Source organism: Heptranchias perlo, chromosome 4 (assembly GCF_035084215.1).
Source record: "Heptranchias perlo isolate sHepPer1 chromosome 4, sHepPer1.hap1, whole genome shotgun sequence".
NCBI lineage: Eukaryota > Metazoa > Chordata > Chondrichthyes > Hexanchiformes > Hexanchidae > Heptranchias > Heptranchias perlo.
The window spans coordinates 13,465,238-13,486,526 of NC_090328.1; the positions used below are offsets into that span (position 1 = coordinate 13,465,238).

Genomic DNA, 21,289 nt, shown 5'->3' on the forward strand with positions numbered 1-21,289 from the left:
TTCCAAGATATTTTTGGGTCACTGTAAATGTATAGTGATGTAGCAAGCACATAATGAGTGAAGGGCAAGGGATCCCATATCCTCAGGCAATTAACCTGACCACCTTCTGTTAAATTATATGGACTTTATCTCCAGTCCTTCCACTTCCATTCCTGTTGATGGGAAAAATGATGGGTGTTGATTAATTTTAGATGCAAGACCAGGGTTGTCAACATTGGAGAAATGTTATGAGTGAGATTTATAGGATCATAAAGAGCAAGACCAGTTGCAAACCCATTAGAACACTGCTCTAGGTACTGTGAGAAGTGGGATGAATTAAAATAGATCTCTTTTTAAACCAAATTGAGTGAAAGAACTTGTTTCTATTGTAGCGCCTTTCACATTCTCAGGACATCTAAGTACTTCACAGCTAATGACAGCTCCAGTTTAATATCTCACCTGGATAACAACACCTCTACCAATGCAGCGCTCCCTCCATACTGCACTGAAGTATCAGCTTGGATTATTTGCTCATCTATAGTGGACCAATGTCCTTTTGACTCCAAGGTGAGAGTGCTACCAATTGAGCCGTTGACACAAGTGAGTGTCTGATCTGGAGGTGACTTCATAACTATCTCTTCACCCAAACGAAGTGCACTTATCATTTTAAATTGCTTCTATGCATCAAAAAGATCTTTGCTTATATCATAGGGTCATAGAATCATAAAGCACAGAAGGAGGCCATTCTGCCCATCATGCCTGTACCGGCTCTCTGAAAGCGCTACCAATTAATCCCACTCCCCTGCTCTATCCCCATAGCCCTGCAAATTTTTCCTTTTCAAGTATATATCCAATTCCCTTTTGAATGTTACTACTGAATCTGCTTCCAAGATCCTTTCAGGCAGTGCATTCCAGATCATAACAACTTGCTGAGTAAAAAAAAATTCTCATCTCCCCACTGGCTTTTTTGCCAATTGTCTTAAATCTGTGTCCTCTGATTACCGACCTCCTGCCAGTAAGAAAGAAGAAGAAAGACTTGCATTTATATAGCACTTTTCACTGCTTCAGGACGTCCCAAAGTGCTATACAGCCAATGAAGTATTTTTGAAGTGTAGTCACTGTTGTAATGTACGAAACGCAGCAGCCAATTTGCGCACAACAAGCTCCCACAAACAGCAATTTGATAATGACCAGATAATCTGTTTTAGTGATGTTGGTTGAGGGATAAATATTGGCCAGGACACCGGGGATAACTCCCCTGCTCCCCTTCGAAATAGTACTGTGGGATCTTTTACGTCCACCTGAGAGGGCAGATGGGGCCTCAGTTTAACGTCTCATCCAAAAGACGGCGCTTCTGAAATTGCAGCACCCTCAATACTGCAGTGGAGTGTCCGCCTAGATTTTTTTGCTCAAGTCTCTGGAGTGGGACAGTGAAAACAGTTTCTCCCTATCTACTGTATCAAACCCTCATAATTTTGAGCATTTCTATTAAATCTTTCCTTAACCTTCTGTGCTCTAAGGAGAACAATCCCAGCTTGTCTAGTTTCTCCACATAATGAATTCCCTTATCCCTGGTACCATTCTGCACCCTCTCAAAGGCCTTGACATCCTTCCTAAAATGCCTTGACCCATTCATGAGCATAGGAGCTATTTATTGTTACTGGAATTCCTGCCTTGTCTTTTGTGGTACCTATTTGGATTTTTAAGAAACTTGGTACATAACTTCTTGAGATTGAAATTTGCAATTAACTTTGGACTACCTTTTTGAAAATGGACCAAATGCCCTGAAACCAGTTTTGTGTCTCTTAACAAGCACTACCCTTAAATTTTGACTCTGCATCTACCTAAATCCAGATTTTAAACATGTCATTTTAAATTGAGTCAGCTGATCTCCAGTGAAGAGTCGGGAGAAAGAGTGGGTGTGGCCTCAACATGAGCAGGCTGGGCAGGGGATATCCACCATATCTTCTACTGCTGCAGCTGATTATGATCCAGTGATAGATGACGGAATTGCATGTGTGCGAGTGAGTGAGAGTACGTGTGTGGAGGGTCAGGGGTGCTCTGGATGCACACAAACACTCATTTTCACCAACGATTACTGATAGTGATGCCTTCTTTCTCCACCCCCACCAAAAAGGCACTATGCCCCACTGCCACTGTCCAAGCTCGGACATAATTGGATAGTGGGACTAATTGGGCAGCTCTTTCAAAGAGCTGGCACAAGCAAGATGGGCTGTGCTGTATGGTTCTATGATAAAGAATGGCACTTTGGATGAGGTATTGTTTGCTTCCACAGACTCTTGTGCAGCATTAGATGATGCCTTCAGAGGTAAGGGAAGAAAATCCAAGGGAGAATTAGAGGAGAAGAAAAAGTGACTGCCTCGCCACGTTTCTGTGACGTGGGGATCGTAGATGCAAACCCCAACACGGTGAGCTACTAAGCAGGGAGGTAACCAGGAAAACTTCCCCATTGGAAGTCTGAAAGACATATCTTGCCCATCCTCTAGTTGCTGATTTCAGTGGTAGTGGGCGTGGGATGCCCTCTTCACTGCTTGTGATGTGAGATTGGAGAGATTAAAACAGGCAAAGTGATTTAAAATGCTCGTCCTCATCCACAAAACTCTCTGAGCCCTTGCCCATTCCTACTTGCCTCTTTGGTCTTCCAACTTTGGCTTCTTCCCTCTTTCCCCACTCTACCTCTGGTGGTAATGTCTTCAGCCTTTACTACCCCAATTTTGCTACCTCTCTCACTAAAAGCGTCCTCACAGCCTATTTCTTCAATCATGCCTTTGGCTTTTCCCTTACTTCTGTTACTGCTTCATATCTGATTTTTTTCCCTCTGTAACACCATGGGGTATTTTACTGGATTAAAGGTATTACATACATGTAAGTTATTATTGTTCAATATGTTTTTAATTGGTATTGTTCTCACAAAAGAATGGCTATTTACTTTTAACTTTTCCTTACCTTTTTAACTTATGCCCCCTAGTATTGGAGTCCTTCACTATAATAAGCCCTTTGCTTGCATCCTATTTTGTCGATCCCATTTTGTCAATCCCCTTCAAAATCTTGAAAACTTAATGAGATCACTTTGAAGCCTTTTTTTACAAAATCAACTTACATTTATTTAGCAGCTTTTAATGTAGAAAGATGTTGCTTCACAAAATCGTAGTTTTTTTTAAATAAGGACACCAAGCCAAAAGAGATGTTAGGAGGCATGAACAAAGCTTGGTCAATGAGGTGCGTATTAAGGACAGTCTTAAAAGGGGAGAAAAAGGTGCGGAGGTGGAGGGGTGTAGGGAGAAAAGCCCAGAATGTGGGCCTAGATGGCTGAAGACATGGCCACCAGTATTGGGACGAAGAGGGGGAGGGGATTCAGAGGAATGGAGATTTCAGGGCCTGGGGTTTTAGAGCTGGAGGAGGTTGCAGAGATGGGGAGGGACGAGACAATGAAGGGATTTAAATATAGGAAAATGAATTTTAAATTGGAGACGTTGGGGGACCTGGAGCCAATATAGGTCACCAAAGATGGGTGATGGGTGAGTGGAACTTCGTGCAGGATATGGGCAACCAAGTTTACGGAGGGTGGAGGATGGGAGGCCAGCCAAGAGAACATTGGAATAGTTGAGTCTGGAAGTGAAAAGGGCATGGATGAGGGTTTCAGCAACAGATGGGGTGAGACGAGCAATGTTTTAGGTGGAAGTCAGTGGTTTTTTTAAATGGAGAGGAGTTCATCTCTGGGTCAAGTAGGATGCTGAGGTTGCAATCAGTCTCATTCAACCTCAAAACAGTGGCCGGGAAGGGAGATGGAATCAGTGGCAAGGATATGGATTTTTCAAAAACTTACTTTTTTGGTAGCAGGCGATCCCAAGGTCTGGTTTTACTGGGTGCAGTGAATGTGTTCTGTGTGGTGATTTTACGTTTTTTTTTTAACTTTCAGTAACACACAAATTTGTCTTATTTTCTTTGGACAGCATTTCTAAAACATTCATAGTTCTATTCTTTTCATTGTGGTGAGAATTGTTCAGTCTTTAGTTTGTATCTGTCCTTTTGCAAAGACTGAGCTCGAGGTTGAGGTAAAGGGGCCTGTTGTATCAGAGCACTGGTTGTCTTATTTAAAGTCAATTGGGCACAAATAAATTAAAACACTGTTAAGACTACAGCATTGCTGTGTGGGGCAGTAGAATAACAAAATTCTAGCCAACAAAAGTTCTTTGATACTGAATCAGTGATTCATTCAGCTTTTTCACGCTGAAGGAAGTAGGAAGAAAGATTTGTGTTCTTGAAGTTTTTTTTTGGTGGAGGGGCCCAAGTTGCAGTGCATTTTAAATTGCAGGTTTCATTTGGGTGAGGGTTTCTCTCTCGCGCCCTCTGCCCCTCGCGCCCTCTGCCCCTTGCGCCCGCTTGCACCCTCTGCCCCTTGCGCCCTCTGCCCCTTGCGCCCGCCCGCTGCCCATACAATTGTGATTGTTTCTTCTTTGTAATTAACATTTGTTTACTTTCCTTTGTGATTTTACTGTTTTCCCAACTTATTTTATGAAAAAGTGATTGTAATCTACCCTGATGGCCTAACAAGTTCATCCAGTTATTAATTGGGTTGTACAAGCTGGAGAGGTTCTAGGTCCAATTCCTGGTCTGTGCTGAGTTACCTGATCCCAACTGGAGCGATGGTGAAGGCATCAGAACCCTTGCGTTAGGGAGGGGGAAATTAGCCAGGCTTCCTGAGTCCAATCGCTATCCAGTGGCCCCTGTTGGAACTGCGTGTGTATACAGAGGGTGAGCATGGGATCAGATTTGACTGACTCCGTCTGGAGTTGAATAAGATGCTGATACTTGCTGTTGAGGCTCACACATGATTAATGACCACTTGAGAAAAGTACTGGATGACTAACAGAACCAACCATAGCCCAGGAAGGAACCAATGGGGTGGTGAGAAAACTGGTGAGACAAGTATGTGGGCAGGGAGGAAATGATTGGTAAACAATCATGGTTCATTAGTTTGTGTATGTGCTCTCAGTAACTGTTGCTGCAAACTCTGTAAAGTACAGATACCTAACTTCTGTTTTGTTCTTGCCAGGTGCAAGAATTGGCATTATGATGACCGTCTGCTCACATCCAGTGTTATCATTGTTTTCCATAATGAAGGATGGTCAACCCTTATGAGGACTGTTCATAGTGTGATCAAGAGGACACCCAAAAAGTATCTAGCAGAAATAGTTATGATTGATGATTACAGTAACAAAGGTAAGAACTTGAATCCCAAGCAGTGGAATTCCCTCCTTAAACCTCTCTGTCTCTCAACCTCTCTATCCTTTTAAGGCGCTCCTTAAAACCTACCCCTAACCAAGCTTTTAGTCACCCGTTCTAATATCTCCATAACTGGCTCAGTGTCAAATTTTGGCTGATAACAGTCCTGTGTAACGCCTTGGGACTTTTTACTATGTTCAAGGCACTATATAAATGCAAGTTGTTGTTTAAAAGCTGTTTTCCCTAGCAGGGTTCAGCAGTACAATATATATACTCTACAGTATAATGCATATACTGTACCAAATTCTGCAATTTTTTTTTTCCTTAGCGTCTGTTCACCCTCTTCCCTTCTTCCATCCGTCCGCCCCCCTGGACTTTGTGCCATCCAGTAACGTTTAAAAAAGAAAATTAGTCTTTTAGGAACCCACAAGGGGGCATCCTTTCCCAAGCTTATCATTGCATTGAGGCTACTTTTTTTTACTTTGATGGAATCTGTAGTGACTGCGAGAAATGCAGCATTAGATTCCTGATTCTGACTCCACTTGAATCCCAGCTTTTAAGTTTGCCGATTTCTGAGCTGGGTGGCGACCAAAACCAAATCCTTTCATAGTCATCTTATGGATTCTTGTGCTGTCAAGTAATTTGATATGTAAAATATCCTCTTTCATTTTTACTACTATAGAAGAAGTATAAAGCCTATGAGTATGCAGTGGCCTTCAGGTTTAATATGTCCTCACAACTATCAAAATAGGAAAAGGAAATCTGCACAATAATAGGGAAGGGAAGCTTGATTGGTGTATATTCCTTTTAAAGGACCAAAACCACTTGCCATAGAGTTCTCAAATTGACCCGCTATAGTGATCTTGTAAAGACTGTTACCATTAATTATATTTTGACAAATGTTTTCTCCTTGTAGCTAAACAGAGTTGTATAGTGCATTTCCCAAAGGGTTTGCCCATATTGTTTTCATAGAATGGATGTTTTAATCAGCTGATATTCTCATTCCATTGGAAATAAAATTGAATGTAGTTGTCTGAGAGTTAGAAATAAACACAGCTGGTATGTGGTAGTGGGTATTGCTTTATGTATGTTATGTGGGTTGTGTTCGCCTGCATTGTCCATTATACTATACATTGTACTTCATTGGCTGTGAAGCACTCTGGGACGTCCTGAGGTTGTGAAAGGCGCCATATAAATGCAAGTACTACTACTACTACTACCAGCTTCAATATAGCCATGTTAATTTCACCTGGGTAACTGGATGGCAGCTTTTTTACGTTAGAATTAATATTGAAGTCATTAATAAATTGTTTTATACTCTTGACCAACAATTAGAATCTAAGTCTGACCCTTTGGCCTGATCACGTTTGGCTGATAAGTGACAAGTAACATTCACACCATCCAACTGTCAGGCAATGACCATCTCCAACAAGGGAGAGCATAACCACCTCCCCTTGACATTCAGTGGCATTACCATCACCAAGTCCCACACCACCAACATCCTGGGGGTCACCATTGACCAGAAACTGAACTGGACCAGCCGCATAAATGCCATGGCTACTAGAGCAGGTCAAAGGTTGGGAATTCTGCAGCAAGTTAATTAGGATACGGTAGCATAGTGGTTATGTTACTGGACTAGTAATCCAGAGTTCAAATCCTGCCACAGAAGACGGGGAATTTAAATTCAATTAATTAAATTTTTTAAATGGTGGCCATGAAACTACCGGATTGTCGTAAAAACCCATCTGGTTCACTAATGTCCATACCCGGTCTGGGCTATATGTGACTCCAGACCCACTGCAATGTGGTTGATTCTTAATTGCCCTCTGAAATGGCCTAGCAAGCCACTCAGTTGTAAAATCTCGCTACGAAAAGTCATAATAAGAATAAAACCGGACGGACCACCCGGCATCGGACCACTAGGCACCAGACAAGACAAAGGCAAACCCAGCCCAGTCGACCCTGCAAAGTCCTCCTCACTAACATATGGGGACTTGCACCAAAATTGGGAGAGCTGTCCCACAGACTAGTCAAGCAACAGCCTGGCATAGCCATACTCACAGACTCTTCATCACCATCCGTGGGTTTGTCCTGTCCCACCGGCAGGACAGACCGACCAGAGGTGGCGGTACAGTGATATACAGTCAGGAGGGAGTGGCCCTGGGAGTCCTCAACATTGACTCCAGACCCCATGAAATCTCATGACATAGGTCAAACATGTGCAAGGAAACCTCCTGCTGATTATCACCTACCGCCCTCCCTCAGCTGATGAATCAGTCCACCTCCATGTTGAGCACCACATGGAGGAAGCACTGAGGGTAGCAAGGGCACAGAACATACTCTGGTTGGAGGACTTTAATGTCCATCACCCAGAGTCCTGAAGGACATAGCTGCCAGACTGGGCCTGCGGCAGGTGGTGAGCGAACCAACACAAGGGAAAAACCTACTTGACCTCGTCCACACCAATCTACCTGTCGCAGATGTATCTGTCCATGACTGTATTGGTAGGAGTGACCACCACACAATCCTCGTGGAGACAAAGTCCCGTCTTCGCACTGAGGACACCATCCAACGTGTTGTGTGGCACTATCACCGTGCTGAATGGGATAGATTCAGAACAAATCTAGCAGCTCAAAACTAGGCATTCATGAGGCGCTGTGGGCCATCAGCAGCAGCAGATTTGTATTCCAGCACAATCTAAAACCTCATGACCTGGCATATTCCTCACTCTACCATTACCAACAAGCCAGGGGATCAACCCTGGTTCAATGAGGAGTGTAGAACAGCATGCCAGTAGCAGCACCAGGCGTACCCAAAAATGAGGTGCCAACCTGGTGAAACTACAACTCAGGACCACATGCATGCTAAACAGCGGAAGCAACATGCTATAGACAGAGCTAAGCGATTCCACAACCAACGGATCAGATCAAAGCTCTGCATTCCTGCCATACCCAGTCGTGAATGGTGGTGCACGGTTAAACAACTAACGGGAGGAGGAGGCTCTGTAAACATCCCCATCCTCAATGATGGCGGAGTCCAGCACGTGAGTGCAAAAGACAAGGCGTTTGCAACCACCTTCAGCCAGAAGTGCTGAGTAGTTGATCTATCTTGGCCTCATCCCAATATACCCACCATCACAGAGCCCTAGTAAAATTGAAGTCAGTGGGAATCAGGGGGAAAACTCTCCAGTGGCTGGAGTCATACCGAGCACAAAGGAAGATGGCAGTGGTTGTTGGAGGCCAATCATCTCAGCCCCAGGACATTGCTGCAGGAGTTCCTCAGGGCAGTGTCCTAGGCCCAACCATCTTCAGCAGCTTCATCAATGACCTTCCCTCCATCATAAGGTCAGAAATGGGGATGTTCGCTGATGATTGCACAGTGTTCAGTTCCATTCGCAACCTCTCAGATAATGAAGCAGTCCGTGCCTGCATGCAGCAAGACCTGGACAACATCCAGGCTTGGGCTGATAAGTGGCAAGTAACATTCGCGCCAGACTAGTAGCAGGCAATGACCATCTCCAACAAGAGAGAATCTCACCACCTCCCCTTGACATTCAACGGCATTACCATCACCGAATCCCCCACCATTAACATCCTGGGGGTCACCATTGACCAGAAACATAACTGGACCAGCCATATAAATACTCTGGCTACAAGAGTAGGTCAGAGGCTGGATATTCTGTGACGAGTGACTGACTCACCTCCTGACTCTCCAAAGCCTTTCCACTATCTAGAATCATAGAAGTTTACAACATGGAAACAGGCCCTTCGGCCCAACATGTCCATGTCGCCCAGTTTATACCACTAAGCTAGTCCCAATTGCCTGCACTTGACCCATATCCCTCTCTACCCATCTTACCCATGTAACAGTCCAAATGCTTTTTAAAAGACAAAATTGTACCCGCCTCTACTACTGCCTCTGGCAGCTCGTTCCAGACACTCACCACCCTTTGAGTGAAAAAATTGCCCCTCTGGACCCTTTTGTATCTCTCCCCTCTCACCTTAAATCTATGCCTCCTCGTTATAGACTCCCCTACCTTTGGGCACAAGTCAGAAGTGTGACGGAATACTTTCCACTTGCCTGGATGAGTGCAGCTCCAACAGCACTCAAGAAGCTCGACAGGACAAAGCAGCCCGCTTGATTGGCACCCCATCCACCACCCTAAACATTCACTCCCTCCAGCACCGGCGTACTGTGGCTGCAGTGTGTACCATCTACAGGATGCACTGCAGCAACTCGCCAAGGCTTCTTCGACAGCACCTCCCAAACCCACCTAGAAGGACAAGGGCAGCAGGCACAACTGAACAACATCACCTGCACGTTCCCCTCCAAGTCACACACCATCCCAACTTGGAAATATATCACCATTCCTTCATCGCCGCTGGGTCAAAATCCTGGAACTCCCTACCTAACAGCCCTGTGGGAGAACCTTCACCACACGGACTGCAGCGGTTCAAGAAGGCGGCTCACCACCACTTTCTCAAGGGCAATTAGGGATGGGCAATAAATACTGGCCTTGCAACGACCCCCACATCCCATGAACGAATAAAATAAAACTGGCTCACCTAACTCCCCAAAGCCCCTCTACCACCTACAAGGCACAAGTCAGGAGTGTGATGGAATACTCTCCACTTGCCTGGATGGATGCAGCTCCAACAACACTCAAGAAACTTTTCACTATTCAGGACAAAGCAGTCCACTTGATTGGCACCCCATCCACTGGCTTAAATATCCATTCCTTCCACCATCCGCATACGGTAGCTGCAGTGTTTACTGTCTGCAGGAAGCGCTGCAGCAATTCGCCAAGGTTTCTTCAGCAGCAGCTCCCAAACCCGCGACCTCCACCACCCAGAAGTATAAGGGCGGAAAGTGTATGGGAACACCATCACCACCAAGTCACATACTATCCTGACTTGGATATAAATCGTCAGTCCTTCATAGAAACGTAGAAAATAGGAGCAAGAGCAGGAGTAGGCCATACGGCCCTTCAAGCCTGCTCTTCCATTCAATATGATCATGGCTGATCCTCTATCTCAATACCATATTCCCGCTCTCTCCCCATACCCCTTGATGCTTTTTGTGTCTAGAAATCTATCTATCTCCTTCTTAAATATATGCAGTGACGTGGCCTCCACAGCCTTCTGTGGTAGAGAATTCCACAGGTTCACCACCCTATGAGTGAAGATATTTCTCCTCATCACAGTCCTAAAAGCCCTACCCAGTATCCTGAGACTGTGACCCCTCGTTCTGGAACCCCCAGCCAGGGGAAACATCCTCCCTGCATCCAGTCTGTCTAGTCCTGTCAGAATTTTATACGTTTCAATGAGATCCCCTCTCATTCTTCTAAACTCGAGTGAATACAGGCCGCTTCGACCCAATCTCTCCTCATACGACAGTCCTGCCATCCCAGGAATCAGTCTGGTGAACCTTCGCTGCACTCCCTCTATGGCAAGTATATCCTTTCTTAGGTAAGGAGACCAAAACTGCACACAATACTCCAGGTGTGGTCTCACCAAGGCCCTGTATAACTGCAGTAAGACATCCTTGCTCCTGTACTTAAATTCTCTTGCAATGAAGGCCAACATACCATTTGCCTTCCTAACTGCTTGCTGCACCTGCATGATTGCTTTCAGTGACTGGTGTACAAGGACACCCAGGTCTCTTTGTACATCAACATTTCCCAATCTATCACTATTTAAATAATACTCTGCCTTTCTGTTTTTCCTTCCAAAGTGGATAACTTCACATTTATCCACGTTATACTGCATCTGCCATGTATTTGCCCACTCGCTCAACTTGTTTAAATCGCCTTGAAGCCTCTTTGCATCCTCCTCACAACTCACAATCCAACCTAGTTTTGTGTCGTCAGCAAACTTGGAAATAGATACATTTGGTTCCCTCATCCAAATCATTGATATATATTGTGAATAGCTGGGGCCCAAGCACCGATCCCGGCGGTACCCCACTAGTCACTGCCTGTCACCCCGAAAAAGACCCATTTATTCCTACTCTCTGTTTCCTGTCTGTTAATCAATTTTCAATCCATGCCAGTATATTACTGCCAATCCCATGTGCTTTAATTTTGCACACTAACCTCTTATGTGGGACTTTATCAAAGGCCTTCTGAAAATCCAAATACACCACATCCACTGGTTCTCACTTATCTATCCTACCAGTTACATCCTCAAAAAACTCCAGTAGATTTGTCAAACACGATTTCCCTTTCATAAATCCATGTTGACTTTGTCTAATCCCGTTGATATTTTCTAAGTGTCCTGTTAACACATCCTTTATAATAGACTCTTGCATTTTCCTTACTACTGATGTTAGGCTAACCGGTCTGTAGTTCCCTGTTTTCTCTCCCTCTTTTTTTTTTAAATAGTAGGGTTACATTTGCCATCCTCCAACTGCAGGAACTGTTCCATAATCTATAGAATTTTGGAAGATGACCACCAATGTATTCACTATTTTCATGGCTACCTCTTTTAGTACTCTGGGATGCAGATTATCAGGCCTTGGGGATTTATCGGCTTTCAGTCCCATCAATTTCTCCAGCACTATTTTTTTTACTAATACTAATTTTCTTTAACTCCTCCTTCTCACTAGACCCTTGGTTCCCTAGCATTTCTGGGAAGTTATTTGTGTCCTCTTCTGTGAAGACAGAACCAAAGTATTTGTTTAATTGCTCCGCCATTTCTTTGTTCCCCATTATAAATTCTCCCATTTCTGACTGTAAGGCACCTACATTTGTCTTCACTAATCTTTTTCTTTTTACATACTTGTAGAAGCTTTTACAGTCCACTTTTATGTTCCTTGCAAGTTTACTCTCATACTCTATTTTTCCTCTCTTAATCAATGTCATAGTCCTTTTTTGCTCAATTCCAAACTGCTACCAATCCCCAGGATTGCTACTTTTTCTGGCAACTTTATATGACTCTTTGGATCTAATACTATCCTTAATTTCTTTTGTTAGCCATGGTTGGGCCGTTTTTCCTTTTGTATTTTTGCGCCAGAATGGAATGTATAACTGTTGCAATTCATGTATTCGTTCCTTAAATGTTAGCCATTGCCTATCCACCGTCATGCCTTTTAATGAAGCTTCCCAATCTATCATAGCCAACTCACTCCTCATACCTTCGTAGTTTCCTTTGTTTAGATTTAGGACCCTAGTTTCGGATTGGACCACTTCACTTTCCATCTTAATGAAGAATTCTATCATCTTATGGTTACTCTTCCCTAAAGGACCCCGCACAACAAGATTATTAATTTACCCCTTCTCATTGCACAATGCCCAATCTAGGATAGCCTCTTCCCTGGTTGGCACCTCAACGTACTGGTTTAAAAAACCATCTCGTTCAAACTACAGGAATTCATCCTCCACAGTATTATTGCTTTTTTGGTTTGGCCAGTCCGTATGTAGATTAAAGTCACCCATGATTACTGTAGTACCCTTGTTACATGCATCTCTAATTTCCTGTTTGATCCCATCCCCTACATTACCACTACTGTTTGGAGGCCTATAGACAACTCCCACCAGTGTTTTCTGCCCCTTGGTGCTTCTTAACTCCACCCAGACTGATTCTACATCTTGATTTTCTGAGCCAATTTTCTTGCTATTGCTCTGCTTTCATTCTTTACTAACAACACCACCCCACCTCCTTTTCCTTTTTGCCTGTCCTTCCTAAATATCGTACCCTTGGATATTCAGCTCCCCACCTTGGTCACCCTTCAGCCATGTCTCTGTAATTGGAATTATCGTATCTGTTTACATCTATTTGCACTGTTAATTTGTCTACCTTATTATGAATGCTTCATGCATTCAGATACAGTGCCTTTAGATTTGTCTTTTAAACATTATTAGACATCTTAACATTTTTTTGTACTATGGCCCTATTTGTCTTATTACCATTTTTTTCTTACCCGGACCCTATTTGTTAGTGCATTCTTTTGTTTGTACGCTCTGTCCCTTCCGGATACAATCTGGTTATCCTTACCCCAATCTCTTTCCTGCACTGTATCCTTGTCTTTTCTCTGTAGCCATTCTAGATTTCTCTTCACCGGGACCCTCCTCCCCCTTATTTAGTTTAAAGCACTATCTACCTCCCTAGTTGTTCGATTCGCTAGAACTCTGGTCTCAGCATGGTTCAGGTGTAGTCCGTCCCAACGGAACAGATCTCTTTCCCCAGTACTGGTGCCAGTGCCCCACGAATCGAAACCCACTTCTCCCACACCAATCTTTGAGCCACGCGTTCATCTCTCTGATCTCCCTATGCCAATTTGCTCGTGGCTCAGGTAATAATCCAGAGGTGGTTCTGCTTTTTAATTTAGTCCCTAGCTGCTCAAACATTCTCAGCAGCACCTTTTTCTTAGTCCTGCCTACGTCGTTGGTACCTACGTGAACCACGACAACTGGATCCTCCCCCTCCCACTCCAAGTTCTTCTCCAGCCCGGAGGAGATGTCCTTAATCCGGGTAAGCAACATAGCCTTCGGGACTCATGCTCCTGGCTGCAGAGAACAGTGTCTATTCCCCTAACTATACTGTCGCCTACTACAAACACCTTCCTTTTGACTCCCCCCACTTGAACGGCTTCCTGTACCACGGTGCAGTGGTCAGTTTGCTCGTCCTCCCCGCAGTCCCCGCACTTGTCCACAAGGATTGCAAGAACCTCTAATCTATTGGACAAGCGCAGGGACTGAGGCTTCTAAAATACTACCTCCTGGATTCCGTACCTGCCTCACTCGCAGTCACACCCTACTGTCCCTGACCACGTTTCAATTCTAAAGTATTGAATCTAAGGGGTGTGGCTGCCTCCTGGAGCAAAAGGTCCAGGTAGCTTTCTCCCTCCCTGAGGTCTCACAACGTTTGCAGCTCGGACTCCAGCTCCTCAACACGGAGTCAAAGTTCCTCGAGCCGCGGACACTTACTGCAGACGTAGTCACCCTGGACAAAAATGTCCACAAGCTCCCACATGTTGCATAGAATCTTACAGCAGAGAAGGAGGCCATTCGGCCTGTTGTGCCTGTGCCGGCTCTTTCAAAGAGCTGTCCAGTTTGGTCCCATAACCCTGCAAATTAGTCCCTTTCAAGTACATGCCCAATTGCCTTTTGAAAGTTCCTATGGAATCTGATTCCACCACCCTTTCAGGTAGTGCGTTCCAGATCATAACAACCCTCTGTGAAAAATTTCTCCTCATTTCCGCTCTAGTTCCTTCGCCAATTATTTTAAATCTATGGCTTCTGGTTACTGACCCACTTGCCAGAGGAAACAGTTTTTCCCTACTTGCTCTATCCATACCCCTCATAACTTTGAATACCCTCTCCCCTTAACCTTCTCTGCCCTAAGGAGAACAATCCCAGCTCCTCCATTCCTCTCCACATAATTGAAGTCCCTCATCCCTGGTATCATCCTGGTAAATCTCCTCTTGTACCCTCTCCAAGGCATTGACATCCTTCCTAAAGTGTGGTGTCCTGAATTGTACATAATACTCCAGCTGAGGCCTAACCAGTGATTTGTAAAGATTTAGCATGACTTCCTTGTTTTTGTATTCAGTGCCCCTATTTGCAAAGCCAAGTATCCCATAAGCTTTCTTAACCGCCTTATCAACTTGCCCTGCCTCCTTCAAAGATATGCAAATATGTACTCCCAGGTCCCTCTGCTCTTCCTCTCCCCTCAAAATGGTACCATTTAGATTATACCGCCTCTCCATGTTGTTCCTCCCAAAGTGTATCACTTCACATTTATCCGCATTGTCACTGGGTTAAAATCCTGGAATTCCCTACCTAACAGCATTGTGGGAGTACCTTCATCACACGGATTGCAGCGGTTCAAGGCAAAGGCCCACCACCACCTTCTCCAGGGCAACGAGGGATGGGCAATAAATGCCGGTCCTGCCAGCGACGCCCGCGTCCCAAGAATGAAAGATCTGGCTCTATCCCGAACTGAGCTTCGTCCCCATCTGAGTTGAGTTATTAAGAACAGACTGCTTTCTTCCACCTTCGTAACACTACCCACCGCTGCCCTACCTCTTCTCCTCCACTGTAGACAAAACCCTTATCCATGCCTTTATAATCTAGAGTCTCAACTTCTCATGTTTTATTGGCCAGGTTCCTGCCTCAACCCTCCATAAATTACAAATCATTCAAAGCATGCAGCCCATGTCCTCAAAGTCCTTCTTCCCCATCACCCCTGTCCTGTCTAAGCTTCACTGGTTCCTTGTGTCTCAGTGTTTTAACTGCAAGATTCTCATCCTCTATCAAATCACTGTGTAGTCTTGCTCTACCATGGGTTACGGCTGGTCTTCTGTTCCTGCCACTCCACCTTTGGTAGCCATTCTTTTAGCCATTAAACTCCCGTTCTCTGGAACTCCCTCCCTAGATCCTTCTGTGTTGTCACCTCCCTCTTTGCTTTCAGAAAACTCAAAACCCTTCTCTTTGTCTCTCCCAATCCTGTCCATTTTTCCTCCTGCTTGGCATTTTCTGTCTTCCTTGCTCAATGTAAAGCACTTTGAAACATGGGGAGCGCCATATAAATATTTGTTGTCTGCTTCCCCACAATGACCCTATCCTTCCATTCAGAAGTTTTAACTGTTCTTGTCTTAAACTGGCCAAAGGGCAAGCATTTCTTTTTTAAAAACAGCACACAGAAATTGGAGCACGCACAGATGTTTTTTTTTAAATCTGTCTTTCAAATCTTTTCCAACAACTTCAATATGGTCAGAATAGAAGACTGATAAATCGCTCAGCGAGAGGCTGATGGCAGATGGTCCTTGTTTTGCCCCTACAGATTCAGTACTTGAAGCGACTGGCATAGTTCCATTTTTAAAAAGTGATTCAGCTCTTGCATATGACTGAGATACAAAATTCTTGAATGCTCTGTGCATTGGGATTTGTCTTAAACTATGACTTTTACTTCAAATGCTTTTGAGAATATCCCTGGCTCCAAGCAATTTAACAATTTTGATGATTTGTTTCCTTTGTTGTCTCGACTCCAGCACATTTAAAAGAGAGGTTGGAGGAATATTTGAAACAATGGAATGGGTTAGTCAAGGTATATCGAAACGAAAGAAGAGAAGGATTAATTCAAGCAAGAAGTATTGGTGCTCATAAGGCGAAACTTGGACAGGTAGAGTAAAATCTGGATTCTTATTCATTCAAAGTCTACATACTAATAGGCTTCCTGTCATCTACTGGTGGTGGGTGAATCACTTGGTGGCATTGTTTGAGGAATTCTCAAATTCATGGAAAATGCCTTCATTGCAGTAAAGTGATCTTTCCCCTTCTCTGCTTTCTTTTAATTTAAGGCCTTGTGAACAGCATTTTTGGTTCTTTCACTGGAGGCAATAGTATTTCAACAGGACAATTGTAATGCACTCTGAAAACCTGAATATTGAGACTGTCGCATCCCCATTGGCGGCTCTGCCTTCAGCCATCTGGGATCTAAGCTCTGGAATTCTCTCCCTAAACCCCTCCACTTCTCTATCCTCCTTTAACACGTTCTTTAAAACCTACCTCTTTGACCAAGCTTTTGGTCACCTGTCCTAATGTCTCCTTCTTTGGTTCAGTGTCAATTTTTGTCTGATTATGCTCCTGTGAAGAGATGTTTTACCACGTTAAAGGCGCTGTATAAATGTAAGTTGTTGTTGTCTTGTACTGTCAAAGCACTTGTTATTCCTGCGATGTCTGATTAAGAAGACACTTTGTGAAAGCATTCAAATTATCCAGGTATTGGCACTTGCAGATACTGCTTGTAGTCAGAAGCAAATTGTTTCTAGTAGTTGAGTGGTTAAGAACAAGGAACTCAAGATACAAAATTAAATGTAAGAGATTTAGAACAGAGGGCAGGAGATAGAAACATAGCAAAATTTACAGCACAGAAGGAGGCCATTCAGCCCATCATGTCTGTGCCGGTCGATAAAGAGCTACCCAGTCTAATCCCATTTTCCAGCACTTGGTCCGTAGGCTTGTCAGTTATGGCACTTTAAGTGCATATCCAAGTACTTTTTAAATGCGATGAGGGTTTCTGCCTCTACCACCCTTTCAGGTAGTGAGTTCTGATCGCTACCCCCCTCTGGGTGAAAAATTTTTTCCTCAGCTCCCCTCTAATCCTTCTACCAATTCCTTTAAATCTATGCCCCCTGGTTATTGACCTCTCTGCTAAGAGAAATAGGTCCTTCCTGTCCACTCTATCTAGGCCCCTCATAATTTTGTACTCCTCAATTAAATCACCACTCAGCCTCCTCTGTTCCAAAGAAAACAACCCCAGCCTATCCAATCTGTCATCATAGCTAAAATTCTACAGTCCTGACACATCCTCGTAAATCTCCTCTGTACCCTCTTTAGTTCAATCACATCTTTCCTGTAATGTAGTGACCAGAACTTCGCAGTACTCAAGCTGTGGCCTAACTAGCGTTTTATACAGTTCCAGCATAACCTCCCTGCCCTTATATTCTATGCCTCGGCTAATAAAGGAAAGATACTTCTTCGCATAGTTATGAGGCAGTTGGAATTCACTTCCAGGTTAATAAGGCCCTTAAAAAAGCAAACAAAGGACTGGGTTCATTTCTAGAGGGATAGATTTGAAAAGCAGAAAAATTATGTTAAACTTGTATAGAACCTTGGTTAGACCACACTTGGAGTACTGCACACAATTCTGGTCTCCATAATAAAAAGGATATAGAGGCACTGGAGAAGATGCAAAAAAGATTTATTAAGATGATACCAGAACTGAGAGGTTATACCTATCAGGAAAGCTTGAACAGGCTTGGGGCTCTTTTTTCTAGAAAAGAGAAGGCTGATGGGTGACCTGATAGAAGCCTTTAAGATTATGAAAGGGTTTGATAGGGTAGATGCAGAGAAGATATTTCCACTTGTGGAAGAGACCAAAACTAGGGGCCATAAATATAAGATAGCTGCTAGGGAATTCGGGGGAATCTTTTTTACCCAGAGAGTGGTAAGAATGTATAACTTGCTACCACAAGGAATAGTTGAAGTGACCAGCATTTAAGGGGAAGCTGGGTAAAGACATGAAGAAGAAAGGAATAGAAGGATTTGCTGATAGGGTTCGATGAAGAAGGGTGGGAGGAGGCTCTTATGGAGCATAAACACCGGCATGAACCAGTTGGGCCAACTGGCCCATTTGAGTGCTACATTCTATGTAGGTAGAAACTATGTCAACATTCAGGATTAGATTGGATAAGTGGACAAAGAAAAAGGGGTTGAAGGGATATGGGAACAGGATGGGTAAATGAGATTAGAACTGTATGCTCAGGTGGAGGGTAAACGCCAACATAAACTGGTTAGGCTGAATGGCCTGTTTCCATGTTGTAACTTCTATGTATTTCCAGGTATTCTATAACACTTTAATGTGCTCATTTTCTTTACTTGACAGTTGGTTAAATTAAGTGTATGGCCGCCAAGAAATAGTATATCACCTAAAAGTGTCTTTCTCTCTTTGTAACTGTTCCTTTTATACGTTTTCTGCTTGTGTGCATTCAAAAAAAAATATAGATATATATCTATATCATAGTAGGTGTAGCACAGGAGGCGGTCATTCGGCCCATCGTGCCTGTGCCGGCTCTTTGAAAGAGCTATCCAATTAGTCCCATTCCCCTACTTTTTCCCCATAGCCCTGTAAATTTTTTCCCTTCAAGCATTTATCCAGTTCTCTTTTGCAAGTTACTATTGAATCTGCTTCCACCACCCGTTCAGGCAGTGCATTCCAGATCATTACAACTCGCTGTGTTTAAAAAAAATGTTTCCTCATATTGCCTCTGGCTCTTTTGCCGATCACCCTAAATCTGTGTCCTTTGGTTACCGACCTGTCTTCCACTGGAAACAGTTTCTCCTTATTTACTCTGTCAAAACCGTTCATGATTTTGAACACCACTATCAAATCTCCCCTTAACTTTCTCTGTTCTAAGGAGAACAACCCCAGCTTCTCCAGTCTCTCCACATAACTGAAGGCCCTCATCCCTGCCACCATTCTAGTAAATCTCTTCTGCACCTTCTCTAAAGGACATCCTTCCTAAAGTGTGGTGCCCAATGACTTAGATGAAGGGACCGCGTTTAATGTATCCAAGTTTGCTCATGCTACAAAGCTAGGTGGGAAAGTAAGCTGTGAGGATGACAGAGTCTACAAAGGGATATAGGTAGATTAAGTGAGTGGGCAAGAAGGGGCAGATGGAGTATAATGTGGGGAAATGTGCGGTTATTCACTTTGGTAGGAAGAAGAGAAAAACAATATTTTTTAAATGGTGAGAAACTATTAAATGTTGGCAGAGAGATTTGGGTATCCTCGTACAAGAAACACAAAGTTAGCATGCAGGTACAGCAAGCAATTAGGAAGGCAAAAATGGCATGTTGGCCTTTATTGCAAGGGGGTTGGAGTACAAGAGTAAGGAAGTCTTGCTACAGTAGTACAGGGCTTTGGTGAGACCACACCTGGAGTACTGTGTGGAGTTTTGGTCTCCTTATCTAAGGAAGGACATACTTGCCTTCGAGGCGGTGCAATGAAGATTTACTAGATTGATTCCTGAGATGAGAGGGTTGGCCTATGAGGAAAGATTGAGTAGAATGGACCCATACTCTCTGGAGTTTAGAAGAATAAGAAGTGATCTCATTGAAACATATTAAATTTTGAGGGGGCTTGTCTGGGTAGATGCTGAGAGGTTGTTTCCCCTAGCTGGAGAGACTAGAACTAAGGGGCATTGTCTCAGGATAAGGGGTTGGCTGTTTAAGACTGAGATGAGGAGGAATTTCTTCAATGAGGGTTGTGAATCTTTGGAATTCTCTACCCCAGAGGGTTGTGGATGCTGAGTCTTTGAATATATTCGAGGCTGAGATCGATAGATTTTTGGACTCTAGGGGAATCAAGGGATATGGGGATCGGGCGGGAAAGTGGAGTTGAGGGCGAAGATCAGCCATGATCTTATTGAATGGCAGAGCAGGCTTGAGGGGCTGTATGGCCTACTCCTACTCCTGCTCCTATTTGTTATGTTCTAACCAGTGTTTTATAAAGGTTTGGCATAACGTAATATATACATAAATGATCGTTTAAAAGTGGACGGGCCTGAATAGCCTTTAGTCATTCTTCACCTTTTTGTGTTCTCAGGTGATTATCTCTAGGATCTGGCAATACTCAGTTAAGGTATCGATTAAATAAAACATTTGTCCCTTGCATTTTTAGGTGCTGATATATCTTGATGCTCACTGTGAAGTTGCACCTAACTGGTATGCACCACTTGTAGCCCCCATTTCTGCAGACAGGTAAGGCAAGCTGTTTTATTTCAAACCTGGTTCAGGTAGGGCTAGAAGATAGGGACTTGGTTACTAGAAGATCATGCAACTGCTTTTAGTGGCTTTAATTAATTTGGAATTGTAATTTACTCAAATGGGATGATGCAAATTTCCCTTCAGCTCCTGCCCCATCTCTACCCTAGATTAGCACAATAATATTGGAATGGGTGGTTTATTTGTTTCTTGCTTGGGTATGGAAGCTCCTCCACAGTTGTACTGCCAAAGCATCCTTGCACTTATTGTGACAATTGTAAATCTTTTATTTTGCCAAGCAGCCAAGATCACAAACAGTAGAGCATATGTGCCCTTCCCCAAACAAGGTGGTCAGAAGTGCAAGCCCCAGGACTTGATTATGAATCTGTGTGTGGCTGTTAGGAATGAATTGAATTGGTTTCTCCATGTCTTGCTACAATGAGATCAATGAAAACTATGAGCAAATATGATTCCTATTAGTGGATCATAGATCAGCATTGACAATGGAAGCTTTGCAGTGAAAAGATTAACAATTTTTTTGGAGGAGGGCATTAGAGAAATTAAATTGTGAAGTAAATGAAAGAAAAGCCGTAGGATAGAAAAATAAAGGACAGCAAGACGTTCAGATGAACATTAAAGATCCCATACTATTTATAAATTTATAAAATAGTGCCACCTTTTATATTTTTTTAAAAAAAGGATTGACTGGCCATTCATTCCATTGCTGCATCTGGAAACCCTGCCGTGCGCAAAATAGCCACCGTGTTTTACCTACACGAGGCACTGCACTTCAAA

General features: G+C 43.6%; 1 protein-coding gene across 2 annotated transcripts in view; it reads left to right on the forward strand.

Annotated features, from left to right (window-relative positions):
* The window catches only part of galnt7 (UDP-N-acetyl-alpha-D-galactosamine: polypeptide N-acetylgalactosaminyltransferase 7), a 137,492-nt gene that overhangs the window by 88,192 nt on the left and 28,011 nt on the right, over positions 1-21,289 (forward strand). For both annotated transcript variants that reach the window (XM_067982484.1, XM_067982483.1), the window contains exons 3-5: positions 5,057-5,223; positions 16,219-16,349; positions 20,412-20,491. In XM_067982484.1, coding sequence (XP_067838585.1) covers positions 5,057-5,223; positions 16,219-16,349; positions 20,412-20,491 — 378 coding nt within the window. The remainder of the gene's footprint in view (positions 1-5,056; positions 5,224-16,218; positions 16,350-20,411; positions 20,492-21,289) is intronic.